At 45.2% G+C, this 20,322-nt stretch overlaps 1 protein-coding gene across 5 annotated transcripts in view; it reads right to left on the bottom strand.

The window, feature by feature from the left end:
- Window positions 1-534: 534 nt before the first annotated feature.
- SCAMP4 (secretory carrier membrane protein 4) overlaps window positions 535-20,322 on the bottom strand; it is a 28,832-nt gene continuing 9,044 nt past the window's right edge. For all 5 annotated transcript variants that reach the window (XM_090027280.1, XM_090027279.1, XM_090027278.1 and 2 more), the window contains 5 exons: window positions 18,773-18,901; window positions 13,317-13,473; window positions 6,024-6,125; window positions 4,781-4,898; window positions 535-3,803 (listed from right to left, as the gene is read on the bottom strand). In XM_090027280.1, coding sequence (XP_089883406.1) covers window positions 3,627-3,803; window positions 4,781-4,898; window positions 6,024-6,125; window positions 13,317-13,473; window positions 18,773-18,901 — 683 coding nt within the window. In that variant the 3' untranslated portion in view covers window positions 535-3,626. The remainder of the gene's footprint in view (window positions 3,804-4,780; window positions 4,899-6,023; window positions 6,126-13,316; window positions 13,474-18,772; window positions 18,902-20,322) is intronic.

The following is a 20,322-nucleotide window of genomic DNA, read 5'->3' on the forward strand; positions in this document are numbered from 1 at the left end:
CCTGTCTTACCTCACGCCCCTCAGCTCCTGCATGGGGAGTAAAAGGACAGGGACTCGTGACTCACCCTTACTCACTGCAAAGGGGCTTGCTCACGCCTGGGGAGTGGCAGGTAGGCCGCTTGCTGTGCTGTGTCCAGGACTTACAGCTTCAAGGCCTAGAGAAAAGTCTGTCCCTATATACTGCAGACAGAGGGATGGATAAAACTACTCTATTAGCAGCACTACTCTTATCCTGCAGGGTGACCAGAGGCAATTCACTGCTTTGTGCCTCAGCTTTCTCCTAAGTGGGGATAATGAAACCTCCTTTGTAAAAGACCTGGCAGGGCTCTGTAGCTGGAAAACACAATAAAGAATATAAAGTTATCTAGTATGTATGGCTTGCCCTAGGCCTCAGCAAGAGGGAGAATTTTACCCATTTTTTTTTTTTTTTGTTCAAACCCTCCCATTTCACAAAAGGCTTTAGGGTTTTTAAACGGAAAGAGTGAGATCCATTTTCTCCCACCCACCTAAAAACACACACACTTCTCCAAGGTATCCAGGCTCTTCTCACCAAGCACGAGATGAGAATTTATTCAATACGATTGCAAGAAAAAACAAACAAAAAAAATGAAACAAAAACCTGACAAACGACACAAAACAATCACGTACAACATGATGCAGAACAGAAGTTGGCTAGTCCAGGTTAACAATTCTCTAAAAACATTGTTAGCATCTTAGAAATCTAGTGTAAACATTACATGTAAAAATATACACAATCCCAAAAAATAAGCCACAACGGTTCAGACAGCGCGTTGAGTCAACTTTCTGGAATTACGGTTCTTGGTGCAAAGATGGTTCACGGTGCTGTTATGAACGATGACCTGCAGTGGTTTCCTTGAGTCCCTCAGTGACCATTGGCTAAGATTTTCTAAAAGGACTGAGTACCTCACTTTAGCCACCTTGGTTTTCAGAAAGTGCTGAGCACCTGTCCTCTGTAAACCAGGCGTCTTCAAGGTGGCTTCAGCTGACTACTCAAAAAAAAACGAGGCTAGGATTTTTCAAGAGAGCTGAGAGAGAAGCCCAACTTACTGCAACTCCTCTTCAGGCTCCATTGAAAAAAATCCAGCTCGAGGTGTCAAGGATCGCCAGCGATTTATGAAAATCTTGGCCAAGTGAAGCGGAGGATCTTGAGAACAGTGCAGGCTCAAGCCCCCCATGACTTCTAGTCAGTCAGGCACACCATGTTCAATCTTCCAAATATGGCAAATTACAGGTTTGGCTCCCGTTTCTGTGAACAGGATGTATGCACTGTGAATTTTACCCCATCTCCCTAGGCAGCATGATCGTATTTCCAGGGAGTTAAGAGGTGGTTCTTTCACCACCCTCCAGATGGCAAGCAGCAAAGAAAACCCACATTACACTTTGCACGAGACCAAGGCAACTAAAAGCTCAGAAACATGATTGGACTGTATTCTGTTAACAAGGCTTCAAGCATTTGCCCTTGTGTTTATGAGCAAACCACACACTCAGAAGAAAAAGGAATCACCATGTTTGCAATATTAGATATTTCAAAGGTCCAGCAAAGAACTGGCTTTGCAGCAACAGGACATGTTGCTTGTAAACTCAAGTTTGAGGAGGCTTTGGCCTCTATTTAAGTCGCTTTCCTTTGGCTCATCTGTTAAAGATGTCACACAAATCCCAAAGAGATGAATTTCACCTACTTAATATTTACAATATGTATATAGGAAAAGAGTTAAGAATAAACCAAATGGAGGAGGGAAGGATAGGAGGGAATTCTTCTTTCACCAAAGAGCTAATATTTTATTGGATAAGGCACATGTAGGAGTTAAGACCATTTTTCAAAAGATCATTTGCAAATGAATGCCATTCGGTTGAGACAACTTCTCTCTCTCTCTCTTTCTGGGAGTTGATTCTATTCTCAGTTACTCCAAGTAAAGTTGGAGTGGCTCCACTTACAGCTACAGAGTCACTCTGGATTTACACCACAATTGAAAACAGAATCCAGCCCTAAAGTTTGCTGGTCTGACCCTGCAAGGTACTGAATACCCCTCAACTCTCTCTAAAGTCGAGGGCTTAGTACTTCATAGGTTCTTGATTAAGCTTTCTGTGGCTGTTGAAAGGACTGATGGACTATGAAATTAAAAGGAATCCAGTGGCCGTACCTATAGATTCTAATACTTGTGACACGGGAAAGATATAGAAATAAGACTCATACTAGTTCTCAGGGGGACGAGGACAAAAAAACCCCCCAAAACAAAATACAAAACCTATATCCCTCCCCTCAAATTGCTTCTTGGGGAAAGACAACAATTCCCCTCCCCGCCTGTAGGCTGAAGGAAAGAGGTCACAACACACCTGTACCATGGATACCAATCCCACACGGTTAACTAAAGGCTAGTTAACAAGAGTATTATATATTACGCTTCTCTTCTCTGATAGGCAACACGTCGCAGAACAATTCACATTCATAAGCTTGGATTTAGATCTCATTTATAAAACGGCAGATACAAGGATGAAACCCTTCGCTTTTTATAGTTACCCCCAAATCAAATAGGCAGTCTCAAATACGCAGATTAATAAAGTTATCCAGCACCTGGCTACAGATCTGTAGCCCAAAAGATTATCAGCATTGTAGGAGTTTGTCAGTTATGAGATGTAATCACTAGATTGCTATGTGGGATCAGCACAAACCTAGACATGGTGCAACTGGTCTCTATATCTCATGCTGGATATCCATAAAGGGGTGAATATCACCCACACAACTGAATCCAAAGCCTACTGAAGTCAGTGGGAGTTTTTCCATTTGATGCCAATGGGCTTTGGACCAGGATTTCAGTGAGCAAGTTATTAGACAAACAAGATGAACCTGCACTTCCACAGTATATAGACCTGACAGATCAGAAAGAAACAAAGAAAAGCTAGAGTTCCAAAATAATGATACCCTACCAGGTGACTAGAGGTTCTCCTGGATCCTACATACAATTAGCACTCTCACATGGTGGGTGGTGTTCTCTAAAGCATTCTCCCACTTAAAAAACCCTAAGGAAGAGAAGTTGTAAAACTTCAAAAGGCCTTATGAACAGCAAGGGAGCTCCACCTACGATCTTACCAAATAAATGATACATTTTCCTTTGGGAACAAGAAGTTCCAGGGATGCATCTAGAAGTATAAATGCCAGTTAATACCCATTTTGATGGAAGAAAGCAGTGACGCATTGTGCATGTGATAAGATAGAAGGAGACTGAGGGAAAGAGTAACTTGAATAGAACATTTGCCATGATGGGGATAGTCAGCCTTTTCCACATATGACCACTGACAGATTCCCCAAGCAAGGGCACTAACCGGTTCCTTGGTCTACAACAAGGTGAATACTGGCAACCATGCACAAAATGAAATGTTCCAACAGTGACATACAAAGCTCTAGATGCAGCACAGGCTTACAGCACAGATCGTTTGCAGTCATGAGGAGGGGATTAAACCCCCTCCCCAAAAAAAACAAAACACCCAAAGATGGGGGGGGAATGCAAATGACCTTTTCAAATAATAATAATAATGATGATGATAATGATAATAATGAAGAGACCAAGAGAAGAGATGATCCAGGCAGCATGACAGCCACTTGCTGTTTAAGGCCATTGATTTCCTGTGGGATAGTTGGGCACTGTGGGATACTCTGGCAGGCTGTTTCCAGAAAAATTATTGTACTGAGCTTCCCTGCTCGGGGGGTCCTTCCAAGCGCCACTGTTCCACTCATCCTGGGCTTTCTGAAAGCTTCCACCACCTCCTCGGTAGATTTTATGCACCTAAGGGATAATCAACAAGGCAAAGGAGAATTAGCAGAAGGTACCCAGCTTCCCTTCTGATAGTTGCCTCAGTCACTTTGCTAATGCTTAAAAATCAACTAGTCACCTCTAGCACTGACCCACATAGCTGACAGTAAGAATTCACAGTTTAACAGCAGGAACAAAACCACACAAAGACACTAAAAAGAATATTGCAACAGAGGGCAGAGAAGCAGTAAGTTAAGATCTACACATGGTATCTAGTTGATGTACACAGGTGTGGGAAGGAACATGGCTGAGAAATCACTCTGCCATAACGCCCGTTAGTGGCATTAGCCACAACCTCCAAGACAGCTGTATGCTTCCATACGCCAGAAGTAAGCCAAAGTATTGTGGTTTGACGAAACAGCTCTAGACTCTAAAACTGACCTCTTCCTTCTAGTTTTTTTACTCTCACAAAGCTCAGAATAATTCTACAGCAGCCTCTGCGGTGGTATTACTTATGACAGTCTCTCTCCATCTGCTTCTTTATGTGGTAAACTTTTAAGGACAAAAATACTTCCATGGACTGCCTTCCTTCCCATCACTCCAACGCTTCAAGTGTATGAATCTCAAGAGCTGTCGTTTCTGGAATTTGTGACTGCCCATAAAAAAAATAAAAATAAAAATCTTAGCTGCATCTAGGTATATGCAATTGTATGGGACAGAGGGAACTTCCAGTCTTTGCCCTTTACCTGGATTCACTCTCTAATGAACACGGGCAGCATCTCGACTGACTATACTTGGGCAACTTTAAAGGGAGGGGGTTAGTTCTTATAGGGGCCATTCAACTGATGATTCATTTTGTTGAGCAAGGATTTGAAGTGGCGATTTTAAGGATTCCTTTGGTCAACTATAGCCTGGAAATGCAGGGACTGGACTCTGTGGACCAAGAGGCCCTTTCTAGATCCAAAGCACAGATACATACTTCAAGGCAGAAAGGCACCAACAGCACCTACCTTTAGGAGACAGAAGAACATTGCAACCGCACACATTGTGAACATGATGGCAGGAAACAGCATGAACACAGCAGCGGCAACGTTGGTACTGAAAAAAGTAGCTGCTGCTAACCATCCGCTGGAAAAAAGTGAAAAGGAGAGGGCATCACTGCAGTGTCTGTTTTCAGACACACAATTGTTACCAAGGAGACTATTCAATCCCACCCTAAAAATGTGTGAGAGAACAATGAGAACAGCAGCCAGAACCAGATGCAGCACAGAGCGATGCTTCCCTAGCACTTTGCTGTTAGCAGACTTCAACCCTGAGCCATCATATCCCTTACTCTGCTATTTCAAGGCCACTAAAACTGACCAGTGACATAGCAGGGCCTTAAGATGTAAACATCGATCCATAAGGGAACCAAATTTATTTTTACTTGTGCAAAGGTAACAACAGTCTAGTGGAATGAACCTGGGGCTCAGAATTGGGACCTTCCGAGTCCTACAACTTTGCATCTTTAAAATGATGCTGATACTATATGCTGGGCTTCAAGAAGCATTGTGGAGATTAGCGTTAAGAAAAGGTGGCAGTATCAAGTGCAGGGTTTCGGTATTATACTAGGCTTTCTTCTATCATTTTACAATGATATTTTCATTCAATTCCTTCATCAGGACTCTAGACATGGAGGGTTAAATGACCAACTCATTGGGCCTTAAACAGGAAAAGGCTCACTCAAGTACCCTCCCCTTAAGGATGACCCTCCTGACTCTTGCCCTGTGGAAGTGAAGTGGCACATGCTGTGTGTACCCAGGGAGGATGTTAAGAAAGGATGTGACTTGGTCTCAGCACTTATGCTTCTCAGTGGCTGGGTGTGGAATTGCATTACAAGTTCAGTATTAGGTGTTTGCTTGCTATGGCACAGCCATATGGAAGGAAAAATAGGCATTTGTGGAGGGCATGCACCCCTGAAAGTACCAGAAGGTGAAGATTGTGACTGCATATCATCTTCAGTCTTTACCTGGGGAAGGTCAAAGGAGCTCAGATTACATCCTGCGTCAGACTAGGACCCTTTAATTTTCCAGTCTCCTTTCCTGCCCCTCGCCCATCTCTCACAATCTCCATCCCCCTAAACACCGAATGGCATTTAACACATGAAAATGCAAGACAGGCTAAATCTTCAGGACAGAGTCTCTGCAACAGGTACCTAGTTCAAGACAGACAGATCAAGTGCTCAACAAGAGACCCTGGGAGCATTCCACTTACCACGCTCCCCATCTAGAGATACCAATCGCTTGTATGAAGGTGAGAATAAACTGGGCGCCAAAGATGAAGAAAAAGGCCATAAAATTAAAGGAGCTGTCAGACCTGTGAAGTGAAGGAGGAAGTTATGAGGAACACGAGCTTTATCACCTTGTACTGTCCCAGGCTATGCTGTTTGTGACCCCTGCCATGCAAGCACGGACTATTGTGGTTATCAGATCCCTGTGTGATTCTGCACTTTGAGGACCACCCCTCCAGTGATGACAGCACATGAGAACTTAATCCCTCCTAATAAACCTGGGTCTTGCAGATGATCGGACAGTAATTATACTTATGACGACATGCTGAGAGGTGTGGTTTACCACTAATAACCTACAGCCTCACATGGAAGAAAAAGCACTTGTACCATTAACTGAATGTCTGAATTCTTGTGCTTACACCAATCCTGGGTGTAAGCACAAGACCATGACAACACATGGGCATAAGCACAGGCCACCAGAAAGATGGTGATTGCATCTATAGTATATACACACAGAATGAGAAGCCCAGCTGGGAATGCCTCAGTGGCTGTTTGCCGTCAGCTCACGTACCTGTGGTTAAGAAGATGAACTACGATAATCTGGCCCTAGGATGGATTAGGAAGAAAAATAGCTCTGGTATCCACGTAAGAAGAACATTTGGGCCCCCTGAGCTGGGTGGAAGATTGCCTGGGGAGGGTGCGTGTGCAACGTGCAATATAAATGTACTTCCGAGGGAGGCCAGCAGCTCTCATAACTAGATGTGCTTCAAGGCCTCTGAGATCTGACCCAAACAAAATGTCACATTAGCAGAGCCTCTACCATCAAATATATACTCCCTTCTAACAATACCTTTGGCAGGGGACACTTTCACTGCAAGCCTAATTAAGCTCTGAGCCCTCTCATATCTTGGGGGGGGTGGTAATTACTTTTAACAGTGCAAATGAATGACATCACATTCATTTAAATACAGAAGCTGGGAGGGTTTATGACCTCTGGAAAGACTTATGAAGGGAACTCAATGGAAAGAACCAAGACAGAGGCAGACAGGCGCAATGGGGAATTTAACAGTACCAGTGTCAGATTCCCAACTCCCCTGCAAAGCAAATAGAAGTTAGGGGCCATGGGGAATTGAATGCTCAAACATCTTTGGCGCCCAAGTACTTCTTGCAAATCAGGCCTCTGGCAGCTGAAGCTTAGAAGACTGGGAGTCAGGAAAATGGTTCTTGACTTTCTAAATGTCACAGATATTCTGCCTGATTTTGAGTAACCTGGAAGCTCAGGATGGATTCTCACTTGCAGGGCACTTTATGCAGTCATTTATACCTGTGCCAAGTGGGTGTAAATAGAGGATAAATGATTACACAAGGTAGATTCATAGATTTGTAGGGTTAGTGGGGACCTTGCAGATCTTCTAGTCTGACCCCCTGCCCTGGGCAGGAGAAAACTGGGCTCAAATGACCCCAGTGAGGTAAACATCAAGCCTCCTCCTAAAGACCCCCAAGGTAGGAGCCAGCACCACTTCCCTTGGAAGTTGGTTCCAGACCCTACCCGCCCAGACTGTGAAGTAGTGCCTTCTAATGTCTAGTCTAAACCTACTCTCTAACAACTTATGGCCATTATTCCTTGTTACTCCAGGAGGCGCTCGGGGGGAACAAAGCCTCTCCCAGTCCCCGCTGGTCCCCACTAGTGAGTTCATAGACGGCCACCAGGTACCCCCTCAGCTTCTCTTGCAGAGGCTGAACAGGTTAAAGTCCTGCAGCCTCTCCCCGTAGGGTCTGCCTTGCTGCCCTCTGATCATGCAAGTGGCCCTCCTTTGGACCCTCTCCATGCTGTCCACATCCCTCCTGAAGTGCGGTGCCCAGAACTGGACACAGTACTCTAACTGCGGCCTGACTAGTGTCGCACAGAGGGGGAGTATCACCTCCTTGGCCCTGCTTGAGATGCATCTATGGATGCACGACAAGGTATATGGTTAGCCCTACTGACCATGTCCTCGCATTGTCGACCCATGTTCATCTTGGAGTCAATAATGACTCCAAGATCCCTTTCTGCCACTGTGCTTTCAAGAAAGGAGTTCCCCAGCCTGTAGGTATGGTGCTGGTTCCTACTGCCTAAGTGCAGCACCCTGCATTTGTCAGTATTGAATCCCATCCTATTTTTATTGGCCCACCCCTGTAACCTGTCCAGGTCCCACTGTAATCTGTCCTTCCCTTCTATCATGCCCACCTCACCCCAAATCTTGGTGTCGTCTGCGGATTTAAACAGGCTGCTCTTCACCCCATCATCCAAGTTGCTAATAAAGAAACTGAACAGTGCGGGCCCAAGGACTGAGCCCTGGGGGACTCGGCTGCCTACTTCCCTCCAGGTCGAATATGACAAGTCCACCACCACTCTCTGAGTATGACTCCTCAATTTGCAATTCATCTGACTGTGTAGGCATCAATGCCACAGTCACCTAGCTTTTTAATGAGAATGGGGTGGGAGACAGTGTCAAAGGCCTTCCTGAAGTCCAGAAAGACTACATCCACGGCAACACTTGTGTCCAATGATTTTGTGACCTGATCGTAGAAGGCAATCAGGTTGGTCTGACAGGACCTGCCCCTAATGAAACCATGCTGGTTGCCCTTGAGCATCATCCCTGCTGCTGGTCCATCACAGATGTGCTCCTTGATAATCTTCCCAAAGAGCTTCCCCAGGAATGAAGTAAGACTAACAGGCCTATAGCTGCCCAGGTCCTCCCCCTTCCCTTTTTTAAAGATGGGGACCACACTGGCCCTCTTCCAGTCGTCTGGCACCTGGCCAGAGCACCACGAGTGCTCACAAAGCCATGCCAGGGGCCCCGCTATAACCCCTGCCAATTCCCTCAACACCCTGGGGTGGGGAGCATCTGGACCTGCTGATTTGAACATATCCAGCCCCTCCAGAAGTCTCCTAACTTGGTCCCCCCCTGAACCTAGGCCCGGCGGAGTTTCTCCTGAGTCTGTCCTGAATCTCGGTAGGGGAGTCCTGGTCCCTGCACAAGAAAACAGAGGCAAAGAAATTGTTAAAGAGGTCTGCTTTCTCCTCTGGTGCAACCACCAGATTGCCTAGCATATCCTGCAGGGGCCCCACATTACCCGGTGCCTTCTTCATATTCCCTATGTATTTAAAAAGGACTTTTTGTTATCCTTCATCCTTGATGCTAGCCCTAGTTCTGTATCTGCCTTAGCTTTCCTAACAGCCCCCCTACAGGCCCGAGCAGAGGAGGTATACTCCTCTTTGGTGATAGCCCCTCCCTTCCACTGGGTGCATGCCTCCTTTTTGAGGATCAGGCATTCCCGAATGCCCTGGTGAGCCAGGGGGGCTTTTGAACACTCTTGCCCCCTTTGCTTCTCGTTGGGATTATCACCGCTTGGCCTCGCAGTATCGCCTCCTTAAGGAACGACCACTCATCTTGGGCACCCAGTTCTCCTACTCTCCAAGACCGCAGTGCCTCTCCCACTAATCTCCTCAACCTATTGAAGCTGGCCCTCTTGAAGTCAAGGGCTACTGCTTTGCTGCAGGCCCTTGACACCCTGTGCTCGATGGTGAATTCCAGCAAGCGATGACTGCTATCACCCAGGTGGTCGAGGACCTGGAGGCCCATCGCCTGTGGCCAGGACCAGGTCTAGCAGGGCATTCCCCCTGGTGGGGCTGTGCACCTCCTGGGTTAAGTGGAGGTCCTGTATTTTAGCAAGGGACCTTTGTGAGTGGTCAGACCTGGACGACTGCTCCTCTCAGAAGGTAGAGGTCAATGAAGGATCTTGCCCTGATAGCCAATTACCCCAGAGGTGTGAAGTATATTTGGTGACCTGCGATTCTTTCAGACATTCAGATCATGGCACATCTATTGCAACAGAAATGATTATTCATTCCAGTACCTAGGTTAGCAAAAGGATGATGTCTGAGGCTGGACCTTGAGCAAACTGGGAATGTGGAAGGAGTCTTCACTTGAGGTGAGGCAGGAGGAAAGCAGCTAGAGGATGCAAGAGGTGGAATTCGGATCCAGCCTTCCACTACAAGTTTGCAACACCTCTGGTGCCCTGCCAAGGCTCCAATTAATTCAGCTCTGGAAGTGGACATGTGATAAATGCTTTCTGGAAACATCTACCAAGCACATGATTTTAACAACCATGGCTGTAACTTTCTGGGATATGTATGACAAGTAGGCTTGACTTACCTTTCCTGAAGTCAGAGTGGCTGGGATCAGTGGACGTTTACAGACATGCTCCAGGGGTTGGTGGGGGAGGGTGCTTTAATGAAAGCAGCTCTGAGAGCCGCTCTAATTAAAGTGCCTGCAGCATCACATGCATCAGCATCCTCATGCTGAAAAATGGCAGCAGGGGTGCTTCAACTACAGCTTGTTGAATGAGCTTTAGTTAAAAAAAAAAAAAAAAAAAAAAAAAAAAAAAATCGACCTGCCGCCATTTTTCAGCACAGGGATGCGGATACGCATGACACAGGAATCTGCTGGAACTCAGTAATTGCCACGCTCCAGCAGACTCGATTAATCGCTGTAATTACAGCGTGTCAGAGCAGCCTCGCTGCACATGTATAGGCGCCTAATCTGGCTATGCTACTCCTTTCCAATAATGGATTTCCTCTAATGCCCCTTATTTTAAGTTTCCCCCCACTACTAAATGTCAAACTAATTGTTTTGTGGTTCATTGGTCTCTCCCTAGGGTCTTGATTACATTTAGAAGTATGTATATAGGGTACCCTCAAGGGTCTTCCAGCATTCAGTTGCACAAACACATACAAGCAGCATTAAACACAAAAAACTAGGAACTGTCTCTGAGAAGCCCAGAGGAAGACAGTGCGGAGGAGTAATTTTTCCCAGACTCTGGAATGGAAAATGCTCTTTGAACAGAGTTCTGCTACTGACTTGGAATCCCCAGAGGCTCCTGAATTAGGAAAGGGGAAGAAAAACCCAGCACGATACAGCAAAGATTCTCAGATTTCATTTAGTTAAAAAAAAACCAACCCAAAAACAAACCAAATAACCTCAGATGAGTCCAGTTCCTTCACTTCCTGTTAAAAATTCTCCTCTCTTGCCTCCTACAATTTAAATTACTTATTGGCTAACATTTTAGTTCTTTCTATTGTTGACAGTCACATTACATTAGTGTTCAAAACAAGCACCTGAGAATAGATTCAGGACAACACTTAAAAATATGCTTAAAATTAAGCACTTGTCTATGCCCTTCTTTGATCTTGGGCCCCAAATGTCCATATTGATTCCAATCAGCTGTTTCAACTTATTAAGAATTACCATATTTTCTTGCATCCAACATGCCCTGGAATAAGACACGCATTTTGTTTTTGAAAGGCACAATGAAGGGAAAAAAAAGATCTTTTCTTGTTGTAGATCTGGGGTGGGCAATTATTTCGGGCAGAGGGCCACTTACTGAGTTTTGGCAAGCCATCGAGGGCTGCATGACAGGCAGCCAGGGGCAGGTAAATATGAATTTTCTAAACTTTTTAGGGGTTCCGCGGGCTGGATAGACTGGCCTGGTGGGCTACATCTGGCCTGCAGGCCACATTTTCCCCACCCCTGTTGTAGATGAACAGCCACAGCTATGGAGTGAAGCCTGCTCATTGCTCTACACCTTGTGAACTGGGTGCAGACTTTACTTTCACCCAGCCAAAGCTTAAGCAGTGAAAGCTGCCATTGCTATATTTCTTCACATATGATGTCCAATACCCAGCTGCTGGTTTTGGGGGGGAAAAATGCATGCTGGGTGCCAGAAAATAAGGAAAGTCTCTAATGAGGGACAAGATGACAATTCAAAAAATAAATCAAAAAAAAATCTGGAAGTACTTTAGTGTTGGGAAGGTAGCAGAGTGAAGGTAATCTACAGAAGAGTGGTGCTGGTGCCTGGGTTCTGATGCCAACTTTGACAGCAACTCAGTATGTGAGATTGGGCAAGTTGGTTCCCCCCATTTTGCACAGAGGAAATCAAGAGCCCCTGGAAAAGAGGTTGTGAGGCACTGTACATTAATACTTTCAAAACGCTTTGCAAATCCCATTAGGTGCTACAGAAATGAAAGGTATAATTAATTTTTAAACTAAATTAATAATGTAGGAGGAGTTTAAATATTTGTGCAGCTGGAGAAGGGCTTGATACTACTGAGCTGCTTTTAGTTAAAAATAAGAGCAGCTACATGCTGCATTAGAGGTGGAAACGGGAATTTTTAGCAACTTGTCACCAACGGTCCTCCAGGAAAGAACTGAGAGCCATAGATCTCCAACAAGCTTTTAAGAGAATGTCTCCCTTAACGTTAGAGGGATGTAGATGTGTAACTAGCCCCATCATAGGAAAATTATTTTTCAAAGTGAAAATAAATTGTTATTTTGATGTGAATATTAAAAGCTCTCAGAAGGGTGAAACTAGTTGGCGCTGCTGGTGACGTCAGAAAAGCCAAATCAGTCATCAGCAATTCAAACGCTTGTTTCAAGCCATGCCCCTGATGCATCAGCCCCAATTTGAAGTAACTCTCCACAAGAGGTCGTTCAGCCTCCGTGATCTTTTCAACCCTGATCTGTTTGTGAACGAGAATGCAGCTTGCGTGTCACGTGGTGTTTTTTGTAGGAATGGAGAAGTCTCAATACTCATTTCGTTCTTTACCTTGCCTGAATATTTGCGGTCCATATCCTTCCTTAACCAAGCCCTGCCCTTTGTCTTGTGTTTTCATGCTGTAAGCCAGTGGTATTCAACCTTTTTTCATTTGCAGATCCCTAAAAACTTTTGAATGGAAGCACAAACCCCTTTGAATTTTAAGTGTGGGTATTTACATACTTTTGATTGATCACAGTCGTCTTTCGCAGACCCCTTAGACACAACCTGTGGTCCCCCAGGGGTCCACAGACCACAGATTGACAACCACTGCTGTAAACGATGCGAGGCACAGACCATCTCTTACTCAATATCTATACAGCACTTACTACAACGGGGTTCCTGTTAGCTGCTACTGTAGAATAAAACAGGTAGGTCAAGTAGGCATTGAATGCTAGCAATGCTCCACCACTCTCAGCATGGCTGGATTCAAACTGTACACTCATAGGTGGGAAGGCCTTCATCCTAAATTGCCGCAAACTAGTCAGACACTTTTAACCAAATGTTTTTGCACCTTAAAACTCCACTTCTCTTCTCACAGCCCTTACTCTTTCCCCCAAGAGACAGATCCTCTTGTGGTCACTGAAGTCCTGATAAAATACATGCTGAAAGAGCCACACAGAAACAGGAGAACCACTTACCGAAAGGCTTTGTATACGGGTCGGAACCAGCATATGTAACTGCAAGGGCTGAAGAGAACAAGCCAAAGGATGGCCAAGCCAAAATTGACAGGATAACCACCAGCAAGCCACCATGCCAGGCAGGCAATAATATTCACCAATAGTGTGATGCAGTAAACTGTGAAGAGAGAACAGAGAGTGTAGGCAGTGCTGTTTGTTGGCTTCAGAGAAAGACTGACGGATTGTCCCTGACTAAACCGTCCTAGCCAACTGTCTGTTTAACCTGCTCTTGAACATTTCCACAGATAGAGATTCCACAGCTTCTCCGGGCAGCTTGTTCCAATGTTTGACCACCCTCAGGGTCAGAAAGTTCCTCCTGAACTCCAGCCTAAATTTCCCCTGCTGCAGCTTGAAGCCATTGCTTCTAGTCCAGTCCCCTAGGGCCACAGAGGAAAGCCTGTTTCCATCACCTCTGTAATTGCCCTTGAGGCAGGCTTATCAAGTCTCTCCCCTCCACCCTCCGTCTTCTATTCTCCAGATTAAATAAAACCTAGCTCTCTCAACCTTTACTCTTAAGCCTTGCCTCCCAGGCCCCTAATCATTTTTGTTGGACTCTTTCCAACCTATCCACAACCTTTTGAAGTGCAAGGCCCGAAACTAAGCACACTACTCTGGGCGAGGCCTTGCTAGTGCTGAACAGAGTGGGCGAATCACTTCCTGTGATCTGTAAGTGATGCTCCTGTTAATACAGCCAAGGATGCTGTTGGCTTTTTTCTTTGCAATAAGAACACACTGTTGGCTCATGTTCAGTTTATGATCTACCCTCAGGCCCTTCTCTGCAGTACTGCGGCCTAGCCAATCATTCCCCAGTCTACACGTGTGCATGCAATTATTCCATTCCAAGTGCAGGACTTTGCACTTAGCTTTGTTCAATCTCATCTCATGGCAGTTTGGATCCTTGCCCTGCCCTTTTAGTGCGTCTATGACTCTATACAACTTTGTGTCATTGGTACATTTGCTGAGCTTGCACTCAATCGCATCATCCAAATCATTAATGATGGTGTCAAACCATATCAGACCCAGGACAGACCCCTGAGGAACCCTGTTTGATACCTCCTCCCAACTAGATATTGAGCCATTGAGGATTACCGACCATAAAGAGCAGTTTATTCTTCCAGGTTATAGACAAAGGGATATGTGGGTTATGTCAAGTCAGCTTCCCAGTGGGCCCGATACTAGTAGAAAGAGCAAGAAACTCATGTGGGGACACATCACTGAAAAGAGTAATACAACTGATAAGCAAAGGGAGCAGGGAGCAACTGAAGATCAGGTTTGGCTGACTACCGGTACAAATGAAAAGCCTAATTCGTAGTTATACAAAAACCCCTTTGATACCAGGGATGTACAATGGCCTTTGAAAGCCTGGAAATACCCTTGTGAAGAGAACACCCTTTGGAAAAACAACTGCCTTGGTTAACAGACATAGCAGGGCATCTCTGATGGGCTTGTTCCCAGCACAAAAGTAAGGGTAGCTATTGTCTGATGAGAAGCAGACCTGGTTATTATCTGCTTCTCAAAACCCAAGGGAAGCAGTGTTGAAATTATTGCAGTCCTGAGGCTACTCTAATACACACCCTGAACGAGCACAGAATAAGGAAGTACCGGGCACTGACAGAAGTGACATTTGTCATGTGATCAGCCCCTGAAAGTGCTCTGCAGCTGTGCCCTGTCAGAAGTGCATGGCTGCAGAACACTTTAAAAGTGCCCAATCACTCAGCAGAATTAGCCCTCATCTAATGAGGGTTGAGATGAAGGCACTCCAAAGCAGAGTGCCTTCATTAACTCCTGTCAGTCCCTGTGTGCAGTCTGGGCTGGGCTGATGCAGCCCAGCCCTGCCCCTGGCACCATCTGCGTGATGGGAGGGGGCAGGAGGGAAGAAAGGGAGCTCTGGGCTGGGGTTTGCCCAGACCGAGCTGCACCCGGAGGGGTGGAGTGGAGCTCCCCAACCTTATACCTCTCTTCAGCACCCTTCCCTCCAGCTGAGGCTAGGCAAACCCCAGCCCAGATGTCCCTCCCACTTCCCATGCAGCAGACAGCACCAGAGCTGGGGGGAGCGGGGTGGAAGCTAGGACGGCTAGCTTCTCTCTGCTGGATTGTCTCCAAAATGGAGTTCAATCCCCCGCGCTAAACAGCAAATGTCTACTGGTTTGAGGGGGAGGGAGGGAAGTCACTTTAACTCATGGTTCTTTCTGTGAAGTGCCACGAGTTAGAGTGGGGAGCTGCATGCTGTTAGTGCCCACTGAAGTGAATTAAAAGCCACTTGTGGGCCTATTCCTGCCCCTTGGGCAGGAATAGTACAAATAACACTGAAGTGTAAGGAGTATTAGCATCACTGTAAGCAAAGTTGCTACCCCTCTACATATGAATAAAGATTACTGCCGAGGATAATGCATACACACTAAGAGACTCTACACTCTGCAGCTTCTGTATGCGGAGCTCATTCCCTGAGACTTTAGAATAGAGCAGCAGCACTGAAAAAGAGGTTAATGTTACATCTCAACAGAAACATGGCCTCAAAAGTTTGACCAAACGTACGCAGAAACCTGCCTTCTTCCACCTACCTACCTGCCTGCTCCTCCAGCCACTTAGGGATGTTAAGCAATTAAGAAGTTACACGCTGACACACCGCACTAGGAAGATAAACAGTTGGGCCTTTTTGAGATGTGTTTTATTCCAACTGCTTATACATTTAATGGTTGGGTCCTCTTTATTTTAACAAACTCTCTCTCTCAATTGCACAGATATTGCTCCCAAAACATTTGTTAACAGCTAAAAGGTTAAGAACAACTTCGCTTTAAGTGCTCTGGTTCATAGAGGCCTTAAGATTTAGAAAAGGAAAAAAGAATCATGTAAATTTATCAGGTAGAATGGGTTTAAAACTGTTATCTTGAGATTTTGGAATATTTAGTTTGAGAACTCATGTGGAATATTAAAACAAGCCAATAAAAATGCATTGAACTAACAATGCCTTTAAAGTTGTAAAGCAGAACAAAAGAGGTTCATTACATGACTTCTATAGGAGCTTGTTCTTCAGTAGTAGGAGTTCTGGTATAGGTTTTCCCAAATCTCCATCCATCTTTTGTTATTAAATGTTCAGACCCAGTTAAAATAATGAGCCTTCAGCCATCTTTTTATACAGGTTCCCATTTTAAATATTAGCTTAATTTTTTCTTCTCTCTCCTTTGTGCAAATGATTCTTTTACTTCTCTTCTTCCACCCCCCCAAAAAGCCAGATAAACCCAAACAAATGTGCAGCAGATGGAAATCTGAAAATTCATAGCGGAAAGCTCAGGTCTGCGCAGACATGAGCCCAGTTGTTTAAATGGCTGGAATATTTCCATCTTTCCATCAACTTGAATGAGGGGCTTTGTTGGGGAGGGGAGGAGGGAGTCGCATACAAAGGCTGCTTTAGAGCATACAACATTTAACTAGTTAGTTTGGAGAAGGCGAGCAGTTTCTTCAGGGATGAAAATTACAGAGCTCATTTCAGTCTCTCTAAATAACAAAAGAACAACGGAGTGATAGATTAGACTATTATTTATAAGCACACAGTTCTTGCACACACACATCCCATACATTTGGAACAAAAGCCATCCCATCAAATGTATATTATATATCCCATAGTGAAAGGAGGGCAGGTGGGATGGCAAGCATTTTGGGAAGACCGGTTTGGGAGAACGGATTTCCCCCTTTTCCAGAGTATTTCCTCTGCTCTGCCCTCTTGGTTTCTACCGGTTCATCCCTTTAGGTCTTTCATCCAATTTCCCCTTCCCCTCTCTGCACAACTGTTCCCACTCCTGCTTTCCATCTGGGGACAAAATAATTCCATGGGAGAATAAAAGCTCAGTGGAACCCAACAGTACAGCTAAGGGCTTCTAATCACATCTGGTCAGTTGTGACTATAACAGAAGCACTGCCCACCTAAGCAGATTGAGGGGAGCTCTGTATGCTAAGGAGAACTGAAAATGTAGGGAATCTGCTGAAAAGCAGAAGACTCCTCTTGGGTTGGATGGGGGTTAGCAACACTACAGCGAGGGTTTTACTTAATGCTATTTGAGATCTGAAAGAAAAAAGGAAAAAAAAAAAAAGAAGAGACAAGACCCCACAGGTAGAAAGACTACCGATAGTTTGAATGAAAGAACAAGAACAAACCAACAAAAATCCATATGCTGTTTTAAGCCTTGAGCCTGCAGATAGGCTCATGTGATAAGAACCTGACATCCGCACAGAGTCCTATTGGAATTAAGAGTATCCCCCAAGTGCGACTGATCACAGGACATATGCTTAAGATCCAAGGACCATAATGTAATTCCCTTCCTATTAGGGCTTAAGAAATGCCATCCTGAATCAGACCAAAGGTCCACCTAATCCAGTCCCTTGCCTCTGACAAGCAGTAGACACTTTAGGGGGTAGAATATATGAACAAAGCATGACTAATGACTGAACTAGTTATATACCATCCGGGGACAGATGAACGCACGGGTGCACACTCGGGGGCAGGGGCCCCCTGCGGCAGCACAGCCCAGGCAGGCATCCTGGCTGTGGGCATCCAGGGCAGGTAACATGCACCTCCTCCCCTCCCCTCCAGGGCCAAGCATGTAGCTCTGTGCAGGTGGCGGCAGCTTTCCAGAGCTGTCTGCTGCCAGGAGGCCCCATGGGTGGCCCTGTTCCCACTCTCTGCTGGCCATTGGCACCAGCGCTACTGGGACAGAACAGGACAGAATAGCCCCTGCCTGCTGCGGCCAGGAGAGGCGCAAGCAGGTAGCCAGGGGTGGGTTGGGCCCATGGCTCCCCCCACAGCCAACCCTGTCCCGTCCCATGGCACTGGGGGATGGCAGCCCCAGCTGTGCAACACCCGCTGGGCAGAGAGGCCAGGTTGGGCCGGAGCCATGATCAGGGCTGCCTTCACCTCAGTGGTGCTCATGCCTCCTGGCTCACTGCAGATGCCCTGTTTGCCCAGGGCACCGTTAAATCTTAATCTACCACTGACACCATTTGCCTCTATAGCCTCGTGGCAGTGAATTCCACACGTTAAATACTTGCAGTGTAAAACGTATCTCCTCCTCTTTGTTTTAAACTTGTCTCACGATAATTTTAATGAGTGCCCCCTACTTCCTCTGTTCTGGGACTTGGTGAATAACAGGTGCTATATTTGCTGTATTCACAACTTTCATGATTTTAATTCTATATACAGCCTTCTAGAGAACTAAGATTTTTTTTAACGAAGTTCTGTGGTTACTTTTAGAATCCAACCACACGCCACGCTACGGCATTCTAGAAAAAGTGCTGCATTTCTGATAAATGAACACTGCTGAAAGTCTAAGGTATGTCATGAATTATTGAAATCTGTATTTTTATAGGAGTTGCTGAGTCTAATATACATAATTTCTCAAGTGTGTTTTCATCATTTAACTTACAGATCCATAAATGGTAGATTCTCTTCACCAGAGTCCGATGGTCTATGGGGATTTCATCAGCGAAGTTCTGGTAGAAGCAAGGTTTCAGAGGAATAAATTTCGGGAGCGGTGGAAAGTTATTCACTTTTTCTACAAAACAAAACATATCTTACTGAACTCAGAATTATTCTCTTGGATTACAAAATAATCACATGACACTCCATGTGCTTTCCTAGTATTCACTGATAGAGTCAGTATACGGGTATAGGTTCTTTACTATTCATTGCATCCAGGAAGACCACAGACCAACTGCAGATGCTTCCTCAGCCTGAGGAAGGGTATTTGTACAGGTTTTCCTCATCAACTACTGGGATTAGGTTCCTGAAAGTTTCCATGGGTGGCAAAACTGATCGGAAAGACAAAAAGCTTATGGGAAAAATAGCAGGTGGCAGGCTGATGCATGGCCACAGACTGTGGTTACTCAAAACTGTACATCATGGTAGCCAAAATGGTATACAGAATATTAAGTGTGGATACCTAGGCCTTGGTGTCCACAATCAAGATGATCTCAAGGCAATGAGAGAGACCTTTGGGAGACTAACGTGTCAGAACTGGGTTTATCCAAACTGCCATTAGTTGCTGACAAGCTATGCATTTTATTATATATAATATGCCAGCTTGTGTGTTTCTACTTGTTTTGCAATAGTTGTTTTTGCCTCTGAGTGCTGATTAAAGTTTGATTCCACGGCACTGTGACTAACTGTCCCAAGTCTTCTTCAGCACCAGTAAACAGAATTAAAAACAACTGGAGGAAGAGTGATGAAAAAATGTCCTGGGAAAACCTCCAAATGGCACAGAAGACAATAGGAAATGTCTGAACACGAACTGTCAGTGCAAACAAGTTCCCAATCTCTGGCCATTATCACTGTGAGAAGATCATTAAGAAAGCAGTTTCCACAAAACTGCTTTTTACTGCTGGCTGGGAGCTCTCTAAACCTGCAGTCAGATCTGAAAGAAGAATACAGTCTTCGATTTTCTTTCTTTCCCTGAAAGAAACCCCAGATATTTTACAATCTGGTATACACAGGCTCCTTAAAATATAGCTATGTCTGGGGTGAGGAAGTGGCAACTCTCTGGCATTCAGCATACTTCTACAACAAAGGAAAGGGGAAATTCTGGCCACTATATTACTACCAAAGTCCTATAGCAAAATGATATAATTTTCTGAGTAGTACAAACTGCACAAAGTAAACTGCATTGTGCTAAATATATCCACCTTGGAAAGATGGAGTGCTCGACTAAACTTGTCCTTCTGGGGAGGCTACAGACCAAATTTGCTAAAGCTTACAGCACCATTTGAGTGGTGAGACTCCCACTGCTTCCTTTCTCCTTCATAGAGGATAAAAGTAGAGGAGCATTAGATGCATTAGAAGGGGAAGGGTTATTGCAACAGGCTTTTCCCTTATTTTTTGCCTAACAGTTCATTGGAATCTCACAAACTCCGTTTTCCAGGAAACCAGCGCTGTGGGACGTGCAAGCGGCCAGAGGCCACAAGCACCCTGACCCCACTC

The sequence above is a fragment of the Crocodylus siamensis genome, chromosome 14 (genome assembly GCF_052110815.1).
Source record: "Crocodylus siamensis isolate JL-2025a chromosome 14, ASM5211081v1, whole genome shotgun sequence".
Classification (NCBI taxonomy): Eukaryota; Metazoa; Chordata; order Crocodylia; family Crocodylidae; genus Crocodylus; species Crocodylus siamensis.